Source organism: Aplidium turbinatum, chromosome 5 (assembly GCF_918807975.1).
Source record: "Aplidium turbinatum chromosome 5, kaAplTurb1.1, whole genome shotgun sequence".
In the NCBI taxonomy this organism is placed as follows: Eukaryota; Metazoa; Chordata; class Ascidiacea; order Aplousobranchia; family Polyclinidae; genus Aplidium; species Aplidium turbinatum.
The window spans coordinates 31,669,264-31,694,116 of NC_137476.1; the positions used below are offsets into that span (position 1 = coordinate 31,669,264).

General features: G+C 36.3%; 1 protein-coding gene across 1 annotated transcript; it reads left to right on the forward strand.

Moving 5' to 3' along the window:
* Positions 1-3,176: 3,176 nt before the first annotated feature.
* LOC145770279 (inactive tyrosine-protein kinase transmembrane receptor ROR1-like) lies at positions 3,177-20,949 on the forward strand. Its single transcript, XM_082581877.1, has 12 exons — positions 3,177-3,251; positions 4,396-4,595; positions 5,189-5,380; positions 5,832-5,949; positions 6,514-6,695; positions 13,783-13,908; positions 15,110-15,220; positions 16,375-16,551; positions 17,033-17,208; positions 18,067-18,316; positions 19,305-19,396; positions 20,139-20,949. The coding sequence occupies exons 1-12, from the start codon at positions 3,215-3,217 to the stop codon at positions 20,545-20,547; spliced, it is 2,070 nt and encodes a 689-aa protein (XP_082438003.1). The 5' UTR covers positions 3,177-3,214; the 3' UTR covers positions 20,548-20,949.
* The last annotated feature ends 3,904 nt before the right edge of the window (positions 20,950-24,853 follow it).

Here is a 24,853-nt window from a genome sequence, read left to right on the forward strand (position 1 = left end):
CTAATCCTCTGTCAGCTGATTAGTTGGTCACGGTTCACCGATGTTGAACTTGAAAATAATTATGACGACACTCATACAAGTTCACCGGCTGCGTTGCCGAGTGGTGAGAACGTCTCCGCGACGTTCGAAAGGACGTGGGTTCGGCACCGCTCCAGAGCAGGTGGCTGTGTCTCGGCAAAGACACTTAATGGCATGCCACAATAAGAGGAGCAGCTGTTCTGTATGTTATCACAATGGACGCAAATAAAAGCATGATTATTATAAATAAAAGCATGATTATGCTTCTCCAAAGCTGAATTTATTGTTTTTATATATATTTTTAAGTGTTTTCTATTCAATAAATGGCATTGCTTGCCAGAAGTAATGGACATGATTTAACAGACAAGTTGCAGCTGACTGTGAGTGTGATGCAGTTTTTTTATTGTTGATTTTACTACATAATTCCGAGACAAAATCCGAAAATATTCCCCTTTTTGGTGCTCTGAAATGAAGATTCGTAGAGAGTGGATTATGACTTCCCAGACAGCAAAACAGTTGATTTTTACATTGATCAACGTTTTGAACGTTGAATCAACGTAAAAAACAACTGATTTGTGGTCTGGGTTAAACTTTGATACGGACTTTTGTATTTGAAAACGTAAAAAATGCTTAGACCTCAAATTAACGTTGGCAATTTGTTTTGTTTTTTCTGATTTATCAGCATACATTTCATCAATGAAGTTGACCCAATAATAGAAACTTCATTTCTTCATCTCATTGCATAGGTACAAAGAAGATCTTCTTATTGATCCCAACTACGACTTCAGGGTTGCCATAACAACACGTTCCTGGGGTTGCCGACTCAAAATCAACAACCTCCTCCCTCTAGACACGGGGGAGTACAGATGTGAGGCTTCAATTGGGCTTAAAAAAGCGACCTCCAGTGCTTTACTGACGGTGTCTTCTGGTAAGTTTAGCTTAGTTTAAGGTACTCAACGCTTCCAGACTTTAATATGATAAAAAAAAAACAAGATTGAATTTTAACTTTTCAGGGTAGGCTACGTTGTGACGTTATACTAACTAGAGCCAAGGCATTTGAGACGCTTTTTTTAAAAGACATTTCAAAGCAAGCTTTTACTGAAAACAAATTCTGAATCTTGGTAGTAAAAAGATAGACCTTCGGCCCCAAAGGCTCACACGACTGAAAATGAAATCAAAACAAAGTTAGGCAATACCATACAGAAACTAAACAAAATACTCTTTGTCATTTTTTTTTCTGGATAATTTTGTTTGGAACAGCGCTTATGAATAATTAATAACAACTTTACTGTCATAAACCACGTGCCAAACATCTTATTCCCTTCTGTTTGTGTGATGTACGTATAAGTTTCCCCGCAGGTGTGGAGATCTTAATAGAAACGATTGGTCATTAGTCTCATTAGCCTATATACAAGCATTATTGAGTAAAATGTGAGTTCTGTGAGACATGATTCAAAGCCAAAACAGCTAACATACCACTCCTTTTTTCTCTTATAATGTATCCCCTACCCTTTATAATAGAGCCATGTTCAATATTCATGTTGAATATTAAAACTGAAGATATAATTAGAAACTGCGTTTCCCATTTTATGATTCACAAAAACTTTTTTACTTTCATCTTCGGTGCTTAAGTTTTGCTTGTTCTAAATACAAAGCAGATTTATGGAAAAACAAAAATACCTGCTGTTTTACAGCAATGACGTTTAGGCAGTGAAGATGAAAGAATAAGCACGTCGTTGCCTCGTCGAGTTGAAAGGTTAATTAACCAACTAATTAATGCAAAATTAAAGAGAGGCGTTTTCCGAGTTCTGACAGTCAAGAAAAGCACGATCAACAAAACTGCGCTTGAGCTACAAAACAATGATGTTAAATCATTGTCACTTGATAGTTAACCATTGCAAAATAGATGATAGTATTAGTTGTGAAACACCTAAACTTTCCGACGTTTCTTATCAGCTTATTATAACACTTGATGTCTTTTGGGACAACAAACTCAGTCGGTCATCAAAGTTAACATTGGAATACAAGCTTTCATTTCTTTGTTGCCTTGATCATAAAACCTAGCTGTGTTTGTTTAAAAAGCAAGTAAGCAAACTAGTGTATTCGGCGGCACTCAACTTTGGGCTGATTTCTGGGAAGAACTTCATTTATCTAGTCACTAGTGCATTGGGTACATGTACAGTGGTGTTTCCATATTTTGAATCAGCTCGACCACGTCTGAGAGATGTTCTTGCTGCTCAAATCATGCATTTGCCACTGTTTTCTGACAGAGTGCGTGCATGGAATACGTTTGTTAGACCTACTTGTAATAAAATTTACTTAATCTACTCTTCCTTTCCTAAAAGTAGCGTGGAAATACTTCATTATCTTCACCCATCTTATTCCTATTGCAGGATTTCCCTTGATCTCAACGGAAGAGGACACACCTGCAAAGTAAACGCCTTTTTGTTGAAATATGATTTAAAACTACCGAAGATTCGATGGTGTTTGATAGCAGAAAAAACTAGCTGTAATAACAAAATCTCATGTACTTTGGCAACACATGGGGTTGAGTTTGGATTTTTGTCGCACCATGATACATATTTGGAGTTCCATAGAACTGTACTGCAAATACAACATAAAGCTTTGGTAGAGAGTTCGCTTTGTTGAACCATAGACAGACAAAACCAAGTTTTGAGCTTGTGCTTTTCAGTTCGGAGTGTCGTTAAAGTTATAGTGCACAGCATAGTTAGATTTATCTTATCCTGTAATTCTCATTTTATGTATCTTATCTATTTGTAATTCCTGATGAGGACCCGAGTACGTGTCGAAGACGTTCGAGTTTATTTAACTATGTTATCTTTTTTTTGTCTAATACAATATGTTGGACCCGTTAAAAATATTATAATACAGTGTTTTAGGCACGAAACTAATGTCACAGAGATCTTGCTGATCAACAACATGTTGAGTATCATTTATTGTAATGGCAACAAAATTCGAAAGTAGACTAAACCTTTTGTCATTCTGTATAACTTAACTTTATGTCAAAAACTTATTTTTGTAAGGATGAAATGTTTCTGCTATTTTCTGCTAAAACTCTTCATTTTTCAAAAGAAAACTCCCCTCTGACAGATGTGAAAGATACAAAGGAGGTATCTGCAAAGAGTTTCTCAAAGGCAAACAGATATTCGTTGATGCTTCACAGAAACAAACGCAGATGGAAGCTCAAGTTCGGTTGGCTTGGAATAAATTGTGTAAGTCGGCATTTAGTCATGGCAATGTCTATCTTAATCTTTGCCGTTCCTTGTGCACTCTAAACTAATCATACTTTTGATGGAATAGTTCTTGCGTATCCTTCTATAAAATATTATGTATTTCATATCTCAGATATGCAAAAGAAACTAATTGTTCTACTTTGAGATATTCGTATGCAGCACATTACTTTATTCCATAGAGTTTTATGATTTAAAAAGTAGTATTCTTTCCACAAGTATTAATTAATTGCCACGGCAATATTTCTTGAAAGATACTGAAATACAGGGTGTACTTCTCATCCCATTGATTGACACTAGGATCCGAGTGGGGGGCACGCAGGCATCAACAGTCATGTCCTTCTCGTATGCTTTGAAGTGTCTCGCCTTTCGCAATGCCAAAACACTGATTCTTATCAGTTAATTAATTTTGTGGAAGTTAAGGCAGTGAAGAACAATTTCTCATCATTGCACCACCACTAGCGTACATACCCAAATGTTACACGCCGGTTCAAAGCGTGTAAATGCTTGAGGACATGTTGCTATTTGCTGCCTTGCTTCATCCCAAGCAAGAAGGTGTTTATTTTGGGAGAAGTGAAGTTTTTCTTGTGTCAGTATTTCATAAATAAAAGTTGGTTGTGTAGACCCTATGGAGTCATTTTTGTTTAACATCATAATAAAAAAAATGTGAGACATAAATTTTTTAAAGATTGCCTAGGAACCTCAAGTTGTATGACCAAAGAAAAAGTTGTGAGTCAACTCTATGTACATACGACGGTAGTTAACTTTTTTTGATTGCTGATTATTTTGTTATTTTTATTATAAGTTTCAAAGAAAATGAAATAAATCACATTGTTGGCTACAAGTAGGCTATAATTGACAACATCTCTGAAGTTGGTTTAAAACAATAGATTGAGATTCGCTTTTAGCAGCATGATCGTTGCTTACTTCACAATGTGGATACTAACGACCTGTTTTAGCCTGATGCTGCGAGTTCGCTGTGGTAATAGCGAATTGCACTAGCTTTTGGAACACAGTTCCCTAGTCATGTGCTATGACGATTTGAAACTCTTGGATAGCTTTGGAAAAAATTTATTTAAATCGTCTTTTGAATGAAAAACAAAACAATGCTTTCTGGTTGTTTCAGCAAATCAAATTTCCGTGTCCAAATCTTGCCGGAAGTCTTCACTTCCAGTTCTCTGTCACTTCGTTTTCACACCATGCCGACGCAGTGGAAATGGCGTCATCAAGCGACAAGATGGATTGTGTAAAAAAAGCTGCCAACAACTCAAGCATGACGTTTGTCATAATAACCAGTTTCAGACAAAAGGAAATATGCTTTTAAAAGTAGGCTGCCTAACTTTTTGCAATTAAAATAACTATGTGTGTAATGTGATTATAAGTATGATCATGAAACGGTCATGTGACCATATCATGATCATATGATGATGATTCGACACCGGTAAAAAGTAGATGTGAAAAAGACGTGACTAACTACTTCATGATGTGTCATTGGATTTCCATGGCGAGAAAAAAAGGAATTTGAAGAGGGAACCTACTTTTAAATTACGCATTAGCACTCAGCAAGCAAAATCCGTATTTTTTTCGCAAAGACCAATTTTGTGAACTGGGACTTTTTAGACTTGAAATGTTATTGACAAAAAGTAAAAAAAAATTTAAAAAAAAATAAAAAAACATTATGATTGCCATTGCTAGAACAGAAGGAATGAAAAGATTCTTGCCCTTTCTTTTTGGATGCTCAGTTATGGAGCATTAAATGTGTTATTCCTATGAAATGAAATGTACAAAAGGTTTCCCATTTTCTCATGTTATTTTTCGCCTTTCATGTATTGTGTCTGGTACAAGATTATTGTAAAAAAAACTTTTCAAATACAAATCCTTTTTGTTTTTGTTTTTATTTATAAAACATGTTTATTTAGCATATTTTTAAAGAGGACAGTTGCTACCATCTTCCGTCCATGGAAGATTCTGATTGCGTCACAGTGAACTTTCCTCTTGACGAAGTTGAAGAGACGTGTTACCATGGTACCGGAGATAGCTACAGAGGAGGGAGGGATACTAGCGCCACTAAGGGTTCATGTAAAAGTTGGCCTCCCTGGATGATCAAACTGGTAAAGCTGAGATTGTGAGATTATAAAGTCTTAGTGTTGCATGCAGAAAGTGTCTTACACCCGCTACAAAATAAATGCATTTTATGTGTTTGCGATTCAACACAGTTTGTTTTGTGCTAAGCAGTTCATCAAGTTTTCGATGCTGGTTGGCATGATGAAACCGATTAGTATGACATGAAGTAACATCATTATAACGTTAAACAAATTTTACTGAAAATAAGTTTAATTAGCATATTTCTTTCTCTACACCATATTCAATGTAAAATAGGCTACAAAACAACATAACTTCTTTTGCTTTCCAAAAATTTTTTAATTCTCCTAGGACCTAGCCAATTATATCAACAATTTTTACATTGATTGCACCTGTGCGACGTTGGATCAATGTAAAAAGAAGTAATTTTTAAATGAACTGGTATTTGAAGATTCATGATCTGTGATGTTTGCATTTCAGAATCCTGAATTGTCCGGGCACAGATTTTGCAGAAATCCTTCCACTGCCATGGAACAACCCTGGTGTTTTGTTGATGACGATAGAAGTGATAAAGCCATTTGCAACGTACAAAAATGTGGTAAGAACCAATAGAATGCTGTTTTCAATTGCTAACCTCATACAGAGGCGAAATATTTCTGTAATGAAAACACAAATTATATTACTGACAATAAATTTTGTTGCTACCAAACGCCATGTGTTGTATTTTTAATTCTATGGGGTAGGCTGTAGCTTCAAAACAGATTTTCTTCACTTTCCATCCCGCTGTGTATTAGTTTGTTTATTTTGTGGGTTTTTGTAGTCATTTGTATTTTAACCTTATCCCATGAAATTTATCACAAAAGTTTCGGAAACTTGGAGCTTGTTACAACTTATTGAACTAATTGCAACTTACCAATTATCAGTTTATAACAAACGTCGCTTGTGTACTGCAGAGGCCTTGTTCATTGCCTTGTCATAATAATATATGTTTTAAATATCATATATATATATATATATAATGTTTTCAGTGATTCCAATATTATATTCATGTTTTAAAACATTCCTACTTTTTTTTAAATGAAAAGAATGAAAACAAGCTTTTCAGAAAATGGATTGTTTTGACATCCAGTGCTAAAACGTGATTGTAATTTTAATATTGCAGAGGAAAAAAGTGGCGAAGTCAACCTGCTGCTGTACACTCTTCCTTGCGCATGCGCACTAGTGTTAGTTTTTATCATCGGCTTATTTGTGATTTGTCGTCACAAAAACAGAAAAACAAAGCAGGAAACCCTGAACCCAAATGCAGAAATGACGTCTGTGCAGAGGCCCTTACTTCCTCAAGAGGTAAATACAAAAAAGTGAATCTCTTTTGAAAACCTGTTTCCTGGACACCCCTCGGTCATCATTGTCATTATTGTTACAACTATTTCTAATGTAAACTATTGTTACAAATTTTCTTTATGTGTATTCAATGCTTAATCGATAAAGATATCATTTGGGAAAATGGAAGCAGCGTTTTTGCCATGACATACAGGTAGGACTGTATATAACTTTCAACAGATGTTTCATATATCATATATATATTATAGTATAATCTTTCAAAGGAAACCATGTCAAAGGAAACCAAAACATTACATTAGATGGAGCCAATCTCCAAAACGTAAACAAATACACATACCTTGGCCAAATAGTAAACACATCACCTGATAAAGAAGAAGAAATTAAAAGAAGAATTACACTTGGTTGGCAGGCATTTGGAAGAGGGAGCTCAATATTTAAAAGTAAATTACCGATCTCAATGAAAAGAAAAGTGTATAATCAATGTATTCTCCCAATAATGACATACGGAGCAGAAACATGGAACTTAACGAAAGCACTAACGCTCAAACTACGCACTGCACAAAGATCACATGAAAAAGTACTCTCAGGCATTACATGGAAAGACAGGAAACCAGCCAAATGGATACGACAACAAACACAAATCAAAGATATCATTCAAACAATAAAAAGTTTAAAGTGGAATTGGGCAGGACATATCATGCGAACAACTGACAACAGATGGACAAGAAGAGCTACTGACTGGATATAGACCGGGAGCCCGCGACGTCCACCCTAGGTGAAAAAGTTACCAATTTCTATTCATACAGCGATGTCCGGTGGTATGTGGATACTCATAATCTGGAAGTCTGCCGGGCCGCCGGTGGTGGGTATGGGAATGGGGGGCATTTTTCATGGCCCAAAAAATGCGCTAGGTCAGCTGAAATAGTTACCGCTTGAAACTTAGTTGGTTGTAAAGTAAATTGTTTCTAGATGATTGTCTCCTATGTGACAGACATTTTTTGTGGTGGGGGGGCTCTGACAGACAAGTTTTATACCCCCCAAAATTTGCGCTAGGTCAGCTGAAAAAGTTACCGGATAAAACCAACTGATTATTAATCTGTGAGTGTTAAGCTTCACAAAAATATATGTGACAGACAAATTTGCTGGTGGGTGTCCCCTGACAGACGACCTAAAGTAGGTGACCCCCCTAACTGAGCTAGGTCAGCTAAAATAGTTACCGGATAAAATCAATTGAAAATTAATGTGTGAGTGTTAAGCTTCACAAAAATATATGTGACAGACAAATTTGGTGGTGGGTGTCCCCTGACAGACGACCTAAAGTAGGTGACCCCCCTAACTTTAGCTAGGTCAGCTGAAATAGTTACCGGATAAAACCAATTGAAAATTAATGTGTGAGTGTTAAGCTTCACAAAAATATATGTGACAGACAAATTTGGTGGTGGGTGTTCCCTGACAGACAACCTGAAATAGGCCTAGGTAACCCCCAGGTTTGCACTAAGTCAACTGATAGGAGGGATTTGTTAGCTGTGCTTTTGAAGTACGGTATACTAAGTAACAGAACGTGATTTATCTACTATTCTACTTCATTTTTCTACACAAATAAAAATAGTTTCAGTGCAAGGAACTATATCAAGTGTTTTTGCATGTGCTTGGCTCACTACAATCTCAGCCAGTAAATCAACTGTTTTCTACATTGGTTTAACGTCTCCAGACGTTGAATCAATTTAAAAAATGGTTGATTTGCTGTCTGAGATCCGGTTGTCTTACTTTTAAATCTTGTAAGAAATCCGGCTGTCTTACTTTTAGCGAGTTTGGTGATTGGAATTTTACAGTCCTAGTGCAAGCTGGTCAGCTGAAATAGTTACCGGATAAAACCAATTGAAAATTAATGTGTGAGTGTTAAGCTTCACAAAAATGTATGTGACAGACAAATTTGGTGGTGGATGTCCCCTGACAGACGACCTGAAATAGGTCTAGGTAGCCTAACACCTTCCCTTTTAAATCAATGACAGGAGTTCCCGCTAAAAAAAACTTGAAGTGTTTTGTTTTATGTGTGCACAACAGAAAATAAGTATTAGTATTACGTATAACAGGCCATTTAACTACTAATGGAATACCGGAATAAAAATGATGCAAATTGAGCAATCACCCAACTTGGGTTAGGGTTAGTTAGATCTATAATAACAATCACTGTTAAGGATAGCCTATTAATACTTGAAAAGTTTTTGTCTGAATTTTTCGTCAACACTGAACAGTCTAGCCTATATAAGAAAAAATGTTTGGCAATGGTGGTGAGTCATTGACTAAAAAAATAATTCCAAGTCAGATTCATCTTCCAAGTCGGAATCTCCGCTCCACTGTTCATCACAACTCTCAATGTCATCCTCATCACTTCTTTTCTCCGATTTACTAAATAGCTCAGATGGTGTAGCTGTGCCTTCAAACCAGCCTGGAATGATAACTTCATTTGTTTTCGACCAGCCATAATAGTGACATTTGCTCGTTTTCTTTAACAATTCTGTGATTGCGTAATTGTTTCGCGGCATGCCGGCATCTTCGGCTTGTTCTAAGCCTGCAAGATATCTTAACTCTGTTACAGAAGCAGGTCTCTGTGTAACTGTGACACAACATCTTTTTATGGCACTTTTTGAGTTCCGAAAGCCAATTATTCCTTTTACCTGCGACGCAGCGTTCCTATTCGCAGTTTGCTCTAAAGACAGATGGACTGCCGTCCTAGAGTAATCCTTTTTGGTACGCCTAACTGAGAAAGCACCATTATCCAGTATAGCTCTCAGTTTCGGATCCGCGTTTTTTAGTTTGTTGTAGAACAACGATCCCCATCTTGCATAATTTAGACAATTCAGAGCGAAATATATTTCTAGAAGTATTGGTACAATAACCGTGTAACCACTTGCGTCGTTCATCCTGACGCATCTCTGCACTTCTCGATAGAGTCGGTTTATTAAGAACACGTAGGACCAATCACGTAGAACCTATAGTGTCCAGAACTGATAGGTTTCACTAAACACTTCATTCATAGACCTGTTAAAGCATTCTTCATACATTTCCCGATGTTCGGTGACGACTGGAATGGCCAAGCATACTTCTACTTTATCAGGGTCAGTTAGAATAGTGGACATGACTTGCTGGAAGTTGTCAATTTCATCTGCACCTAAAGTTGTTAAGAATCGATCGTATAGCTTTCTTTCCATGACGTTGGCTGTAATTTCGTGCACACGAGTACAGTAGCCTACACCTGTTGTAAAATTTCCTGTAATGAACCCTTGTAATGATCCCTCGGCAAGGATCTTTGACTCCGACAATATGGACTCTATTCCGCAATCATTTATGAAGGTTCCTTCTGCTCCGAAAAATGCAAGATCCATGTGGAAATTCCCAAGCATAATGAGGAGATTGTCAAAAAGAGGGGCTTCAATGGCTTGAATGGAGTAGGCTTTTTGTGTAACCAGGGGTGTGCATTGTGCAAGAGCTACGTCATGCGTCACCACGGCGTATTGTTGGTGAGTTTCAGTTGCAACCTTCATGGTTCTAACCAGTAACCAGTCTTTCTTTAACAACGTTATTGTTGGTTGGTAATCTTGTTATTGGGTCCATGTAACATATTCGCTGTAGCGGTAGACAATCCACTCTATTATTGCTCATGAAACCAGCATAGAGTGGAGTTGCAACATCTCTACTTTTGCTGAACCAATACATATCTAGCGGCTTCATTTTGCTTGTCAAGATGGACTCTTTCTCCATTATTTCCTGAATATAATCAGATGCTTCTCCCACGGAACGTGATTTTTACTTCCTTCCTGTGCTAAAGCGGAGTATGCAAATTCCGCCTCTAAACTTTTCACATCATTGTAGTTAATTGTGTGGCCTTCCCTGTTAGGTATCTGCAAAGTTAACTTGGAACCTGTCATTGCTTCTAAACCAAGTATTGTGTGCTTCCATGGCTTTACATGACCTCGACTGACGTTATACACAGCATCTGACTACATTGATTCAACTTTTCTTTCCATTGTGTCTGTGTGAGAATCACTGAATTTGGATTTCAACCCACATAATCGTGTGGTAAGCTATAGAAGAGTTGCAATCATTCAGGAAGTTTTGGGGCCATATCCTTCAAGCTCTCTACGATTGTTGGATTTGGGGTTTGGGTTTTGAGTAGCTCGTAAGCTCGTAAGTAAGTCAATATTTCACCTCGTAAGAGAAGTGCCACTGCACGAATCTGATCATCTTGATTGGCACTATAATCACCTATCAGAGCATATTTTTCTTCTTGGGCGGAGAGAATGTGAGGTGGAAATAAAATTGCCTACTTATTGTTAGTGCTTTACCAAACTTATGAGAAATTTTCCTCACAAGGTTCTGTGTGGTGTTAGACCATACAGTAGCTCAACATCATTTCCTCCATTTACCAAATACTCATCTTTGTAAAGATAAAATAATATTGAAAATAGCATTGGCCTTTGCTTTTGCATCTCTTCCTCAACAAATTCGCATATTATTAGGAAAGGAAGGTTGTGAGTTTGGCAAAATGAAATATTCCAGTTTGTGGTGGTTTGGGGATTGCTTTTAGTCTCTCTATCAAAATGAACCCGGCAAGACTTGTGATACTCTGCTTCTTTGGCAATTAAGTCCACACCACTACGAATTAGTGATTTAATCGTTTCGTTTTTAGAAAACACTGCTCTTGACTTAAATGATTCGCATCCATCCATCGTTGAGACCTTAACGGTATTTTCTTCTTTATTTTTGTGTTTCTTCTGCTTGGGACAGCAAAATATGCAGGATCATTTCAATAAACCTATTTTGTCCGACTAAGGGAGCGAGCTTCTGCATCTTGTTAGGGAGCGAGCTTCTGCATCTCGACTTTAGCAGAAGATAAAGCAACTGCCTTAGGTTGAAATGTTCTTTTAACTGCTGTACAGGTAAACTTTTTGTGACATGACTGATGATAAACACCTATGGGTAATGCAGAGGAACTTGTCTGGATGATTTTACGTGTGGTGACAGAAAAGCAATCGGATGATAATAATTGTAGTCGAATGCTTGCAATGTTTTTCCATGATCGTTTCTTTTTTATTGATTCAACGTCTGCAAACGTTGAATTAATGTAAAAAATGGTTGATTTGCTGTCAATGTTTTTTCGAAAGGTTGCTTTTTACACTGTTTTTATATCATATTCTTCAACTTAGCCTACTAATATTTATCCATACTCGTTAGATCGCCAATTTGTTGCGTAGCTTAAACTGAATTGTCACTGGCTGCCTGTTTGAAAAGTCTTGTTCATAGAATAACGGTTTGGAGGAATAAAAAACGTAGAGTACTTAATTATTTATTTTTGTGAAGTTATATAGTAGCTTATTGTAGGGAGTTTCGAAAAAAGTGTTCATTCATGTTAAAAGTGTATCACATAGCTAAATGGTTAGGGTATAATGCTATAGTCAGATGATCAAGCGCTTTAAGGAGTGAATTGTTAGTAATGTGTCGTTGCCCACTGTAACACAAAAGCAAATAATCCCTTTCAAACTAATTTAACAGCTTGCACTAGGACTGTAAAATTCCAATCACCAAACTCGCTAAAAGTAAGACAGCCGGATTTCTTACAAGATTTAAAAGTAAGACAACCGGATCTCAGACAGCAAATCAACCATTTTTTAAATTGATTCAACGTCTGGAGACGTTAAACCAATGTAGAAAACAGTTGATTTACTGGCTGAGATTGTAGTGAGCCAAGCACATGCAAAAACACTTGATATAGTTCCTTGCACTGAAACTATTTTTATTTGTGTAGAGAAATGAAGTAGAATAGTAGATAAATCACGTTCTGTTACTTAGTATACCGTACTTCAAAAGCACAGCTAACAAATCCCTCCTATCAGTTGACTTAGTGCAAACCTGGGGGTTACCTAGGCCTATTTCAGGTTGTCTGTCAGGGAACACCCACCACCAAATTTGTCTGTCACATATATTTTTGTGAAGCTTAACACTCACACATTAATTTTCAATTGGTTTTATCCGGTAACTATTTCAGCTGACCTAGCTAAAGTTAGGGGGGTCACCTACTTTAGGTCGTCTGTCAGGGGACACCCACCACCAAATTTGTCTGTCACATATATTTTTGTGAAGCTTAACACTCACACATTAATTTTCAATTGATTTTATCCGGTAACTATTTTAGCTGACCTAGCTCAGTTAGGGGGGTCACCTACTTTAGGTCATCTGTCAGGGGACACCCACCAGCAAATTTGTCTGTCACATATATTTTTGTGAAGCTTAACACTCACAGATTAATAATCAGTTGGTTTTATCCGGTAACTTTTTCAGCTGACCTAGCGCAAATTTTGGGGGGTATAAAACTTGTCTGTCAGAGCCCCCCCACCACAAAAAATGTCTGTCACATAGGAGACAATCATCTAGAAACAATTTACTTTACAACCAACTAAGTTTCAAGCGGTAACTATTTCAGCTGACCTAGCGCATTTTTTGGGCCATGAAAAATGCCCCCCATTCCTATACCCACCACCGGCGGCCCGGCAGACTTCCAGATTATGAGTATCCACATACCACCGGACATCGCTGTATGAATAGAAATTGGTAACTTTTTCACCTAGGGTGGACGTCGCGGGCTCCCGGTCTAATACCGCTTAACAATAAACGCAAAAGAGGGAAACAGAAAACAAGATGGCGAGACGAACTCTACCAATTCGACAAACACTGGACACAAACGTGCAAAGACAGGCAAAATTATAAAGATATGGGGAAGGCCTTCGTCCTGCAGTGGAACAACAATAGCTGACAATGATGATGATGATAGTATAATAATATATTATACTACATAATATATATATTATATAGTATAATGTATTATTGTACTATATAATATATATGTTATGTAGTATAATAATATATTGCATAGTATAATAATATATTATATAGTATAATATATATATTATACAGTTATACACAAAGAAGTGATTTGGAAAGCTCGTTTTAACAAACTCCAGCAATTATAACCAGTAGTTTAGAACAAAATCTCGACGGTGCGATTTGTATTGCAACTTTTTGTTTGTCTTAGAAAGCTACAGTCCCTCAATTGTCATCGAGCTCTGTGCATCTCTTGAGCGAGATAGGAAATGGAGAATATGGGAAAGTCTACAAAGGAATTGTCATAAATGACCCTCGCTTCACGAATAAACAACCGGTGAGGAAGAAACTATCATTGATGGGTCTCGGTTCGAATCCAGCTCTGGTTGATGCACCTTTTTTCTTATTTCGTTTAATTGCTTACATAGATCTTTGATTGGTTGTGTAGTCGTATAAAAATAAGATATTTTCAGAATTTGTTTGCATCAAATTTATCTAAGCTGCAAGGTGAGTTAGGCTATCAGATATTTTAAAACCCAGAGAAACCTCTATTGTACTGTACATCTGAAGAGAAAATTGTACTATGGCCCACTACCTTTGGTCATTAACTAAACAATTAACATTCATTTCTGTTTGAAATAAAACAATGTTTAAACTTTTACAAAACAAATCTATGACCAATAACACGGCCCTTACCATGTCAATCAAACTGGTTTACAAAAATAAAGTGATTTAGATAATTTTTCTCCTCAGACACAAAAAAATCAGTCTGAAACAACACATGTTAGAGATTGTATCAGAGTTGCTCTGTTTCTGCTGGTGTCAGTTCTGTATCAGTATTTTTCATGGTTCTGTTGCTGCGGAATTCGAGATAGAATCGGATCGTTACGATAAAGCATGAGTCTGTTGATATGTTTTTACAATTCTAACTCTGATTTATTTTGCAGTTCCGCATGCTTTTTTACCGTGAAACTTAAAATAAATCTCCCAAATTTTAGTGTTATTTGTTTTTGCTGCCAAATATTTTCGCCTATTAGCAACTGACGTCACGTGTGCGCAAAGATCAATTGTGATTTCATTTCCAGCACGAATTCTAAAGACCAATTAGTGCCTTAATGAACGCACTACTTACCAAAGGAACTAACAAAACAGATGTCGCATCTAAAATATTATTTTTACCACGCTGATCAACTATTTTTGCCACGTTTCTAGTGCACTTTTGCATTGTTTCTTGAACTATTATAGAAACTCTAAGACTTACATTGTTTATTTTCCGGCTGCAAATCCGCCCTTTTTACATTGATTCAATTTCACTCCAACACCGCTCAATAACACACGGCTGCTTCTCATTAGGACACTTAAATGGGTGCTAAAATGAGAGCAGGAGACTATAGTTTTCCGTTGCTTCCAGTCGTCTGTTGTTTTGCATCTGTAATTTGCACTGCAATATCACATGTTATTATAATGGGCTTGAATAATATTGCTAAATCAATTTACAAATGTACGTTTGGTTAAAATTCTAATCTTACATTTTTTAGGTTGCTGTTAAAACTCTCGACAACTGTAAGATGACATCACAGCTCGATCAGTTCATGAGGGAAATGCAAGCAACGTCGGAATTGCGTCATCCTTACGTCAGTAGTTTAAAGGTAACAGACTAATATTTATCACTTATGTCTGTTCAGGTTTTTAAACTCACCTTCAAAAGCAAAAAATAAAAAGCAAAATACTTTAAGAATAAACGAAAATAATTTCTGTTTCTTCTTTTGTCTTAATGACAAGGACCTTCAAACAAAATCTTTCTAGGCGTTGCAAAAACGGATTGGGTTTTGTAAAACTTTCAAAATAATTTTAAAACTTAAAGAAGGTGGCTGTGTGAAAAATTAAAAAAACGTGTGGGCATTTCATGTGTTGCCCAATACTTCTTGAAAAGATCTTTAAGTCGTTGAGCTTCAATTGGGCCTTAACACAAAGTATAAGTCCCTTTTCAAAAGTCATGATTTTTAAGTACACAGTTTGAATTTATTTTATAGAAACATTTAGGCTTGTTAAAATCAATACTTTAAATTTATCTTTAGTGCCAAATATTTTATTGTAGCATACATTTCATCAAATTAAACTGTGCTATCAGTGATACTTTTTATCTAATTTAAAAAATTAAATCTTTGTGCCACTGGGGTTGATATAATTTATTAATTGTATTATTTAAAACAACTTCAAGACTATTGTTATGATGGTTTTCTTGCTGTAGATGTTTTGATTACATGAACAAATTGTTTGTTTAAATTTGTTCTCATTGGAATGTAAACATTCAAACAGGGGTGCCGAAACTATTTTTGACTGTGGGGCAGGATTATGAAAAAAGGGCACTTTGTTGCTGAAAAGCCAATTTTTTTTAAAGCTTTAAGATAAGATATAGCGATGATGCTTTTCTATCAGCTCACTATCGAGTAATTATACAAGTGTCCGGTATACAAAGAACAATGGCACGGAAAGGCATCATTATGGTACTATATTATAATGATGTAACCTACTACGATACAGAATGGAATGCCGGGCCCCCTAAACTATACATTTTTATAGAAAAAAAACATGGTGTGTTTTTGTTCTTGTCAAGAGTGAAAAGATTCCGGGCCCCTGAATTTATCCCTGGCCTGGTCTAAAAAACTCCCTGGATCCTCATCGATGGTTAATGGGTAATAGAAAATATATTACTGTTATTTTGCATTTTTACCAGTGTAGACCTACTTGTGGTATAATCTTGTGTGTAACATAGTTTTCGTAAACGCGTGTTTTGTTTCAGGCAGCAGTTTTACAACCAAGCTCACACTGTCTGTTGTTTGAATACACTGACCAGCCAAACTTACATGAATACCTTGTCTTGAACTCTCCGAATTCTGACGTCACCAAACCCATTGTTGCCAATGGTCACACTTCACCAAACATTAGCAACGTCACGTTCATGAAAATGATCTCACAGGTAATGTTGAAATTGGGACATTTAATCACAGTCAGGGCCGTTTAAAAGATAATTAAAACTTGGTACTCACGAGAGCCCTCGGCCTCTCAGATTAGAACATAAACATGCCCTGTTTTTTTTGTTCCCTGGTTGGGAAAGATTCCAGATCCCTAAATGTATCTTGGACCTCAGTTCAAAACTAACCTTTGGATCCCATAACAATGGAACTGTACAGATATTTTCATTAATTCCGTAATCATAGGGATGTGCCGGACAGCAACATAGTTAAAATTCTTCTTTGAGGATGCGCTTGACAAGAAATAAAACAATCGTTAAACCCCTTTAGGATCTAGCTTGACCAGGGTTGGCTGTCCCTGGCTTCTTGCCCCTCCATTTCTCCTTTGCATACTTTCAATTCATCCTCGAAGACGAGGGATAGCTATCATCACCTTCAACTTAACATGTTATGTTGTTTGATAATTCCTTTGATCGTCTATCACAGGTTGCATCAGGAATGGAATACTTGTCAAGCAACAATTACATTCATCGAGATCTGGCAGCTCGCAATGTGTTGGTTTGTGGAAATATGGATTTGAAGATTTGTAACTTGGGAGTTGTTCGAAATTCGTATCTATCCAGTTACTACAGGTCACCACAAGGGAGATTACTTCCGCTGAGGTAAGGTTCTAAAAGCATCTTGTCTTATTTTCTTTTATAAACAACCACGTGGACAAATCGGATTACTGTTTTAGTGAAAGAAATGTTACGAAAATACCTTACGGTTTCAGCTTTTTTCTAAACCTACTCTGGTAGTTCAAACAGCTTTTAGAATCTGGGGTTGTTAAAAGCGATTTAAAAAGTCACAAAAGTGCGATTTTGGTTCTCTGTATCGGCTTTCGCTCCAAAGATTACATGCCCGATACTGCCTGACGGTGCACCGTTTTTGAACAAGGCAGTTAGTCAAAATTTAAATTGGTATTCTACTTTATAAAAGAAGTTGCCACCAAGATTGCACCGCACACAAAAATGAAAAATTGTAATATTACTTGTCATATCACAATCACCTTTTTTTCACAAACAATGGAATTGACAATGATAACAATCATGAGATGAAAATCGTCTTGGATATCTGAAGTAAAACTACATAAATGTGGCCTATACAACAGTTAGAGATCTAAATATTGTGAATGAAAATACTGCAACGCAGGTTCATAAATGAGAAAATGATTTGTCTTCCAAAATCTTTACATTAACAATGCAGGCTGCACCTTGTTTTCGTCGTTGTTATGTGGTGTCACTTTAATTAAAGTCGGATAAAATATTTTTTTTTTATGAAGAGAAGGTTTTCAGATTTGATCCACTGAAGACTTTGTGTTTTCTAAGCCAGTTTTGAAGTCGTCTATGCACACTGAAAACTTTTATCACACTTTTAAGCTTTATATTTATTTGATTGAATTTAAACTTTTCTTTAAAAATTGCTTTATTACTTAGTTATTTGGTCCAGCTACGAACTTCTAACCTGGTTCTCTTATTCAGGTGGATGGCTCCAGAGTCGTTACAGAGTTGGCAGTTTTCGGACAAGAGCGCAGTTTGGTCGTTCGGTGTTTTACTTTGGGAGATGTTCAGTTACGGGTTACAACCTTACTGTGGATACAGTAACCACGAAGTATTGGACATGATATCTCGTCGACAGCTGCTTACCTGTCCCGACCAGTGTCCGGCCAAGATGTACTCACTCATGCATGAATGTTGGACGGCCCAAGAACAATTACGACCATCTTTTACTGTACAGTATAATAATATATAGATATATATTATAAAACACTACCAGTATATAATGTGTAGTGGACAAATCATGCCCAGTAGCCTATTATAACAGAAACAACAAAGCTGATGTTTTGCTGCGAAAATGTATAAATGTAAAAAATACTGAAAAATTATCCGAAGCTTAAATATTCAACGAAGTATTTTTGTTATTATTTTCATCAGAAAAATTATGCTTTTTAAAGTTGTTCTCACAATATTTAGTCAACTTATTCTTTTGGTAAAGCCTGTCATTTTTTTTAAATCATTGCTTAAATGTTTCTAGAATACATTTGTCTGCAACATGAATTTTGACTGAAACAATACAAGAAAATGTTGTCCACTACGACATAGAACACACCATAAGACATGAACACGACATAAGACACATCAACATCATTCAATGTACTGAGGTTTCAATTTCACAATAGCTAAAACTTTAGCCTTTTTTCTGAAGGGAGCAAATTTTTCGGTGCTTTTTAAACACGTTTTTTTTACTGCAGATATCGTAATTCATTTAGTGCGATTTTATGGGGCCGTTATGTCCTTCTGGTCAACTTAAAAAATATTTCTTCTTTATACGAAAATTTCTACAAACGCAGATTTTTTTAAATTGCAGCACCGGGGTTTAGGTAAATTTGTGAATTCACAACAATGTTTTTTGTTTGAAGTTTTTCCAAGTCTGTTATACTTTTTACCAGACACATATGGTCACTTCTTCAAAAAAAATAAAACTTGATGTAAGGCTGTTGTAAGGGGTAAAATGTAGCTGGAATATTTTTGTTTCTTTGTAGAACAAAGGTAGTTTACTGCACGCATCTTGCTGATATTCAGTAGCAAGGTTTAAATACACAACAATATTAGAATTGCTTTTTTTTTTCATTAGAACGTACAGTACGTGCAGTAGGCTGATCTCACTACTCGGTTGTTTCGTTTATTTGTGTAAGCAAAGAGTTTTTTTTGCGTTTTAGGAAATATGTGTAAAATTGAACACATGGGTCGACGACAAACCTAACTTCATAGCTGGACCAAAACACATTGACAGACATTTACCCATGAACAGGTATAGTATATAATATATAATTATACAAACTATAATATATAGTGTGTAATATAATTATGTTGTCTGTATGTTGCATGTTGCATTATGTATGTTTCTGTTGATATTTCATCATTTTCATCTATCTTGCCTAGATAAGACTTTGGCTACCATGATGTTCGACATCGACCGATCGTCCATTGCTCTCACTACATTTAGTCAAAAGTCAAAATTTGTTAAAATTTTCAAACGTGGACGCCCCTGGCGCCTCTGACCAGGAAGACTTCTCATTATTAGCCTACCAAATTGCTGCTTCATACATGTAAATGTAATTACACATGTAATATTGCTTATACAGTACTCGAGATGCCATTACTCAAGTCAATGACATGATATTTAAACCACAAAAACGTCAAATAAATGCTTATTAGCAGACGTTTAATGAATGTGATTGTCATTGTTGCTGCCCGGTTCCTCATTGCACAGTAGTTTATCAATAGCCCTTTTCTTGACGTCTATCTTAGCTATCTTAGCTCATAGAGGGTACAAAAAAATCCGCTTAAAAATCATTTTTTATTGCAATTCTTTAATCAATCATTTTTTATTGCGGTAATTTTGGTAGAGAATATGTTTTTAATAGGCCTACCGCTAGCACAAAAAATCAAGCTATCCTAGGCTATAAGTTTTAAATGCTGAGTCGTGTGGTGTTACTTTAATTGTTTATGCTTGTTCATGTTCGATGATTAAGTATTTTCTTGCTTTTCAGTTACAATGAAACTACTTTGAGCTCTCCATCAGATTATGCCAGTCAATTAACCTCCAACTTCCAATCCTGGAGAAGAGGCAGAGATGGAACTGAGAGATCAGAAAGATTAAGTTCCATGATGACTGTTACTGGAGCAAGCAGCCACTGCTCTTCATCTCAAGGAGAACATAGCGTAGATGATATCACTCATTATCATCAGATTTACAGACGTCCATCCATTCAAGAGCAACTTCGTCAACATCCTAGTTCAGATGTTGGCATTAGGAATACAATATCCCGAGATTCTGGTATCCCTAGTGAAGAAAGAGACACTGCAAGTTCTTTTTCTGGGGTTATCAATTTACCAAGAATAACCCAAAATCCTAAAAGTAACTTTCCCAACCAAAATAATGAAACTTCACCACTGTAAAACAAAGTAGCTAAGTGAAATGGAAACACTAGAAAATTAGCATTTTTTATTTTTATTTTTTGAAGTTTTGACTTTATCACAAGCTTACGAATGAAAGTGACAATGTCAATAGATGCATATGGGTGAACATATGGGTCAACAATATGTTTAGTCAGCAGTTGAGTGCCAAGCATGTTGTTCGAATGAAAAAAAAACGTTTGAAATCGTTTTAAAACTTCTCGTTTCATTTTGTCGTGAAATGTGAGTCTGAAACAAAGATTTTCGAATTTTCATCTCAGTACCGGCCATGTGCTATTAGTCTTGTAGCATCTCATTTTATCCATACGATTTTGCAACAAACTGACAATGAAAAAGAATGAAATGTAAAAAGAAAAAAATGTAAACCATAAACTAATGCGTGCAACTCATTTTTTTTTACAAACTCGTTAATAAATGACATTATAAACAAACTCATCGTTCAAATGAAGAGGTAACGCACTTGCATCGATTGATAAAGCACGTATTCACACGTGTGGTTATTATAATCGGGATCAAGATTTGTCTTCACATACAATAGCTCCCTCCCTCGATAGTATAACATTCCCAAAGATAGAATATTTACATCAGCGCAGCAGATAAGGCGCTCACTTTCCAATCATGCAATCCTGGTTCGACTCCCGGCTTAAGCTTGTTGTTGATAAACACCGCTCACCTCTACCCAGGTTGTAATAAATTGGGTGGGCGAAGTAGTTGCTGAAGAAAAGGGCGGAACTGGCTATCTTTCTCTCGTTAGTGCCGATGGCTTAGTATAATGAGAACCTTATCTTCTCATCTCCCGATGCTTGGATCAAGTATGGGACTCACCTTTATACCTCAGTTCATTTACGTTACGAAAGTTTATAATTGTCACTCCAAATTGTTTTTTTGTTTGGATGTAGCCTACTCGAATGTCCTTCTGAGAGATTTTAGACACATTTGCTTCTATACTGCTGGATAATTAATTTTGCATACCTATCCTAGTTAATCGAGTGGTCGCCACTTAAACATGACAATTCGGTGTAAGACCCGATGACACCGCCAACCAATCAAAACATCTTTAAGTGACTACCGTTCAATTATGATTCTTCTAGCATTTAGCCAGGGAGTTGATCTTACTTTGAACTTTGTTTGATAAAGAAAGAAGAGATGGTTTGGCTCGGAATCGAACACAAATCGTCGAAACGACTACCACTGCCTTAACCTCTACGCCAAGCTGTGGACGATGAAACGTTGAATTAGTTTACTTTACTGCATATCATAAATGTTTACTTTTTTCTGTTTTCCCTGCAACTTCTGATTGGCTGAAACTCTGTTCCTGTAACTTCTGGTTGTTTCAATGATTCATTTGACTTACAAAAGTTTTTATGTTTAAGTGCCAATCTAATCAAGTGGCTAATATTTTTTGTTGGAAAAATCTCAATTTTTTTCTTCTAGAGACGTACATGACAAGGTAGCTCCTATAGAAACCGTCAATGCCTGATTAACGTCTGAAATTACGTACCCCCTGACTGCTCAGCATCAATCACTAGAATTTAATAAAGCTGCTTGTGATGCGGGCGATCGGAAATCCCATACGTAATATGGTCATAACCTTTTTGTATAAATTTGTTGCATCTTGGTAGTGTCATGTAGCATTAAAAAAACGTCAATTGCGTTTCTTTATTGATAATCACTTTACACTTTGATGTGTACTGTTAAATTGTTTTCATGACTGTGGAGTTATCACCACTAGTTATTTTGCGAAGAAAGGCGTGCCACCACAAGATAAACTAATTGCTCAATTTGTAAATTAATGACACAAAGCGAAAGAGTGACAGACCACTGCGTCCACAGACAGTTCAAATGGCACAAAGCAGCACCATTGAAAGAAGTAAAAATCAAATTATCATTCTTGTTTCAAACAAAGACAATAACCCACTTGCAAACCTAATCACAAATGGTAATACAATTCACAAAAATTTATTGGTTCATTTTGATTCAGTTGTAATTAAGTTTTTGTTTTCAGTAAGAAAAATTGAGGTCTTCCAGTGGACTACTTACATGCTGATGCCGTAGACCTACCTGGTCCATCACCACAGAACACACTCTTTACCGTCGAACTCTGTCCTATTACAGAATAAAAATTACGACATTTTTGTTTGTATATTGAGATTTGTAGCTCAATTGAGCGGTTTATAAAATACTCACGAGAACTAGGAACCCGAATCCAAGTCTTGATGGATGCTATTGAATTTGACTTGCAGAGCAGATGATCACTGACATTGTAAATGTAATTCTATGTAAACAGAGCTTTTGATTTCAGCTGAATTGCTGTCGATTCAAAGAAATATACACGGTACTGTTTTACATTCAATTTTTTATTCAATAAAACTTGGAAATTTGAGTAATGGCTCATCTAACCTTGTTATTTTGTTGTAGACCTACATTATTGCTTTGCCATAGTTACTGCAGTCTGGCTAAGCTGACAGGATATGTTGAAAACGTTAACTGGTTGTATTTGGGACGTTTTATCAGTCAGGGCAATAATTAAATTTTTCAAAGTGCGATACACTCTCAGTCTAAAAATATGCCAAATGTATTTACAATCGACTCACACATTTACAATGACATACAACATAAATGTGAAAAGCAATTTTCCTACCAGCACTCTTTTTTCAGCTCTATCGTATGAGTAATCGAACAGCTCATGCAATAAATTATCAAACCACAGCACATGTACGGTTAGAAAGAAAGCAACCCACGACTAATGCAAAACTATATAATACTACGGTATATGATAGACATGCAATGTTTATCTGGTCGAGCTCCTTAAAGATATCAAGCGTGGGTAATTGATTGAAATTAATCAATTTATGCAGGCCATCTTATAACATCTCAGAATGCTCGTCGTCGTCGTGTGAGCCTCTGGGGCTGAGGGTCTAGCCTATCCATTTACCACCCCAGATTTACCATCTTCCCGGACTACACTAGAAGGCTACTAGAGAGCAGCCAGTCTTTGATTTCATCATCCATGACGCATCTCAGGATGCTGACCGCATCTTGTGATACTTGAGCATGGTCGTAGGAGGATAAAACATTTTGAGATTTCGATTAAAATGCGTCCAAATTTTGTCTTTGCAAATACTGTATATATAGTACTTTTAAAAATGCAAGAATTCACAATTTGCCTAAATAGCTGAACATTTTTGCTGAAATTTGAGATGCTTTTTTGTAGCTGGAGTGCGACTGATCCCTTAGCACCCCTATCTCTTACGGCCATGCACGTGAGACTATTTTGCCTCAGAAGAAAGTAACAATCAATATGCAGGGTCGTTGAGAGGATAATTTTAGCCCGGTGTCAATAAAAGATCCGCCCATTCCCCCCCAAAACAACATGTTTCTACAGAAAACAATGGAACGCCAGAGAAAAGGCAAAGCATTTTTTTTTTGTTTCAGATCTCTCTGGAAAAATTCTGGTTCCCAAAAATGATCCCAGGTACAAACGTGCTTTCTGGACTCCCTCTGGCAACTCCATTAAAGGCATATAGATGTGTGTTTATTATATAATTCCTCAACGGCAAGGCAGAGTCTTATTCAATGAAATACCTGCTTTAAAATGTACTTTTCTAAATTCCTTTTTCTGAAAGAAAACAACACAAAGTATCTTTTACAACACTTACTTTGAACCGAACGTCTCATCTGACAATAGTTGCCATTTCTGGTTACGTTGAAACGACGTTAAAAAGACAACTTTTAACAATTGAACCACTTGATTCAATTTCAAAAGATTTCTTTGTTTTTCAAAGCAGTTTGCTGATTTTGCGAACTCCGCACACTTTACTTACACAATTTCCCGCCTAGGGATTGGGTCTAACTCAATTACCCTAATCCGGTTATTAGACAAAACCGAAGGCGAACAGAAAGTTCAAAAACTGTGCAATCTGTTACTAAGGAAAATACAAAACAACTTTTTGCATCACAAAACGTAACTCTAACGTTGATATATTTTTTGTCCTTCAGTGAGTAACACTAAAGTTGTTCAGTAGGTATCTTCTTTAAGTCAGAAAAAAAAGCGAAACCACCAATTTGAAAATCATCAATCAACCAGTCCAGATGTTTAATAACTGAAAACACTTTTAATTCAAAGATTGCTCAGTCATTTCTATTGATTTTGTGTTTTCTAAGCTTGCTTTAATTTGACTTTAACAGCAAAACAACGTCTTCAGCATTTTAACTAAAATAAAAAAACAAATCAAAAAAACAATAAAAACGTTTGAAGCGTTCAGCCAATAATTCATTAGATTGTTGT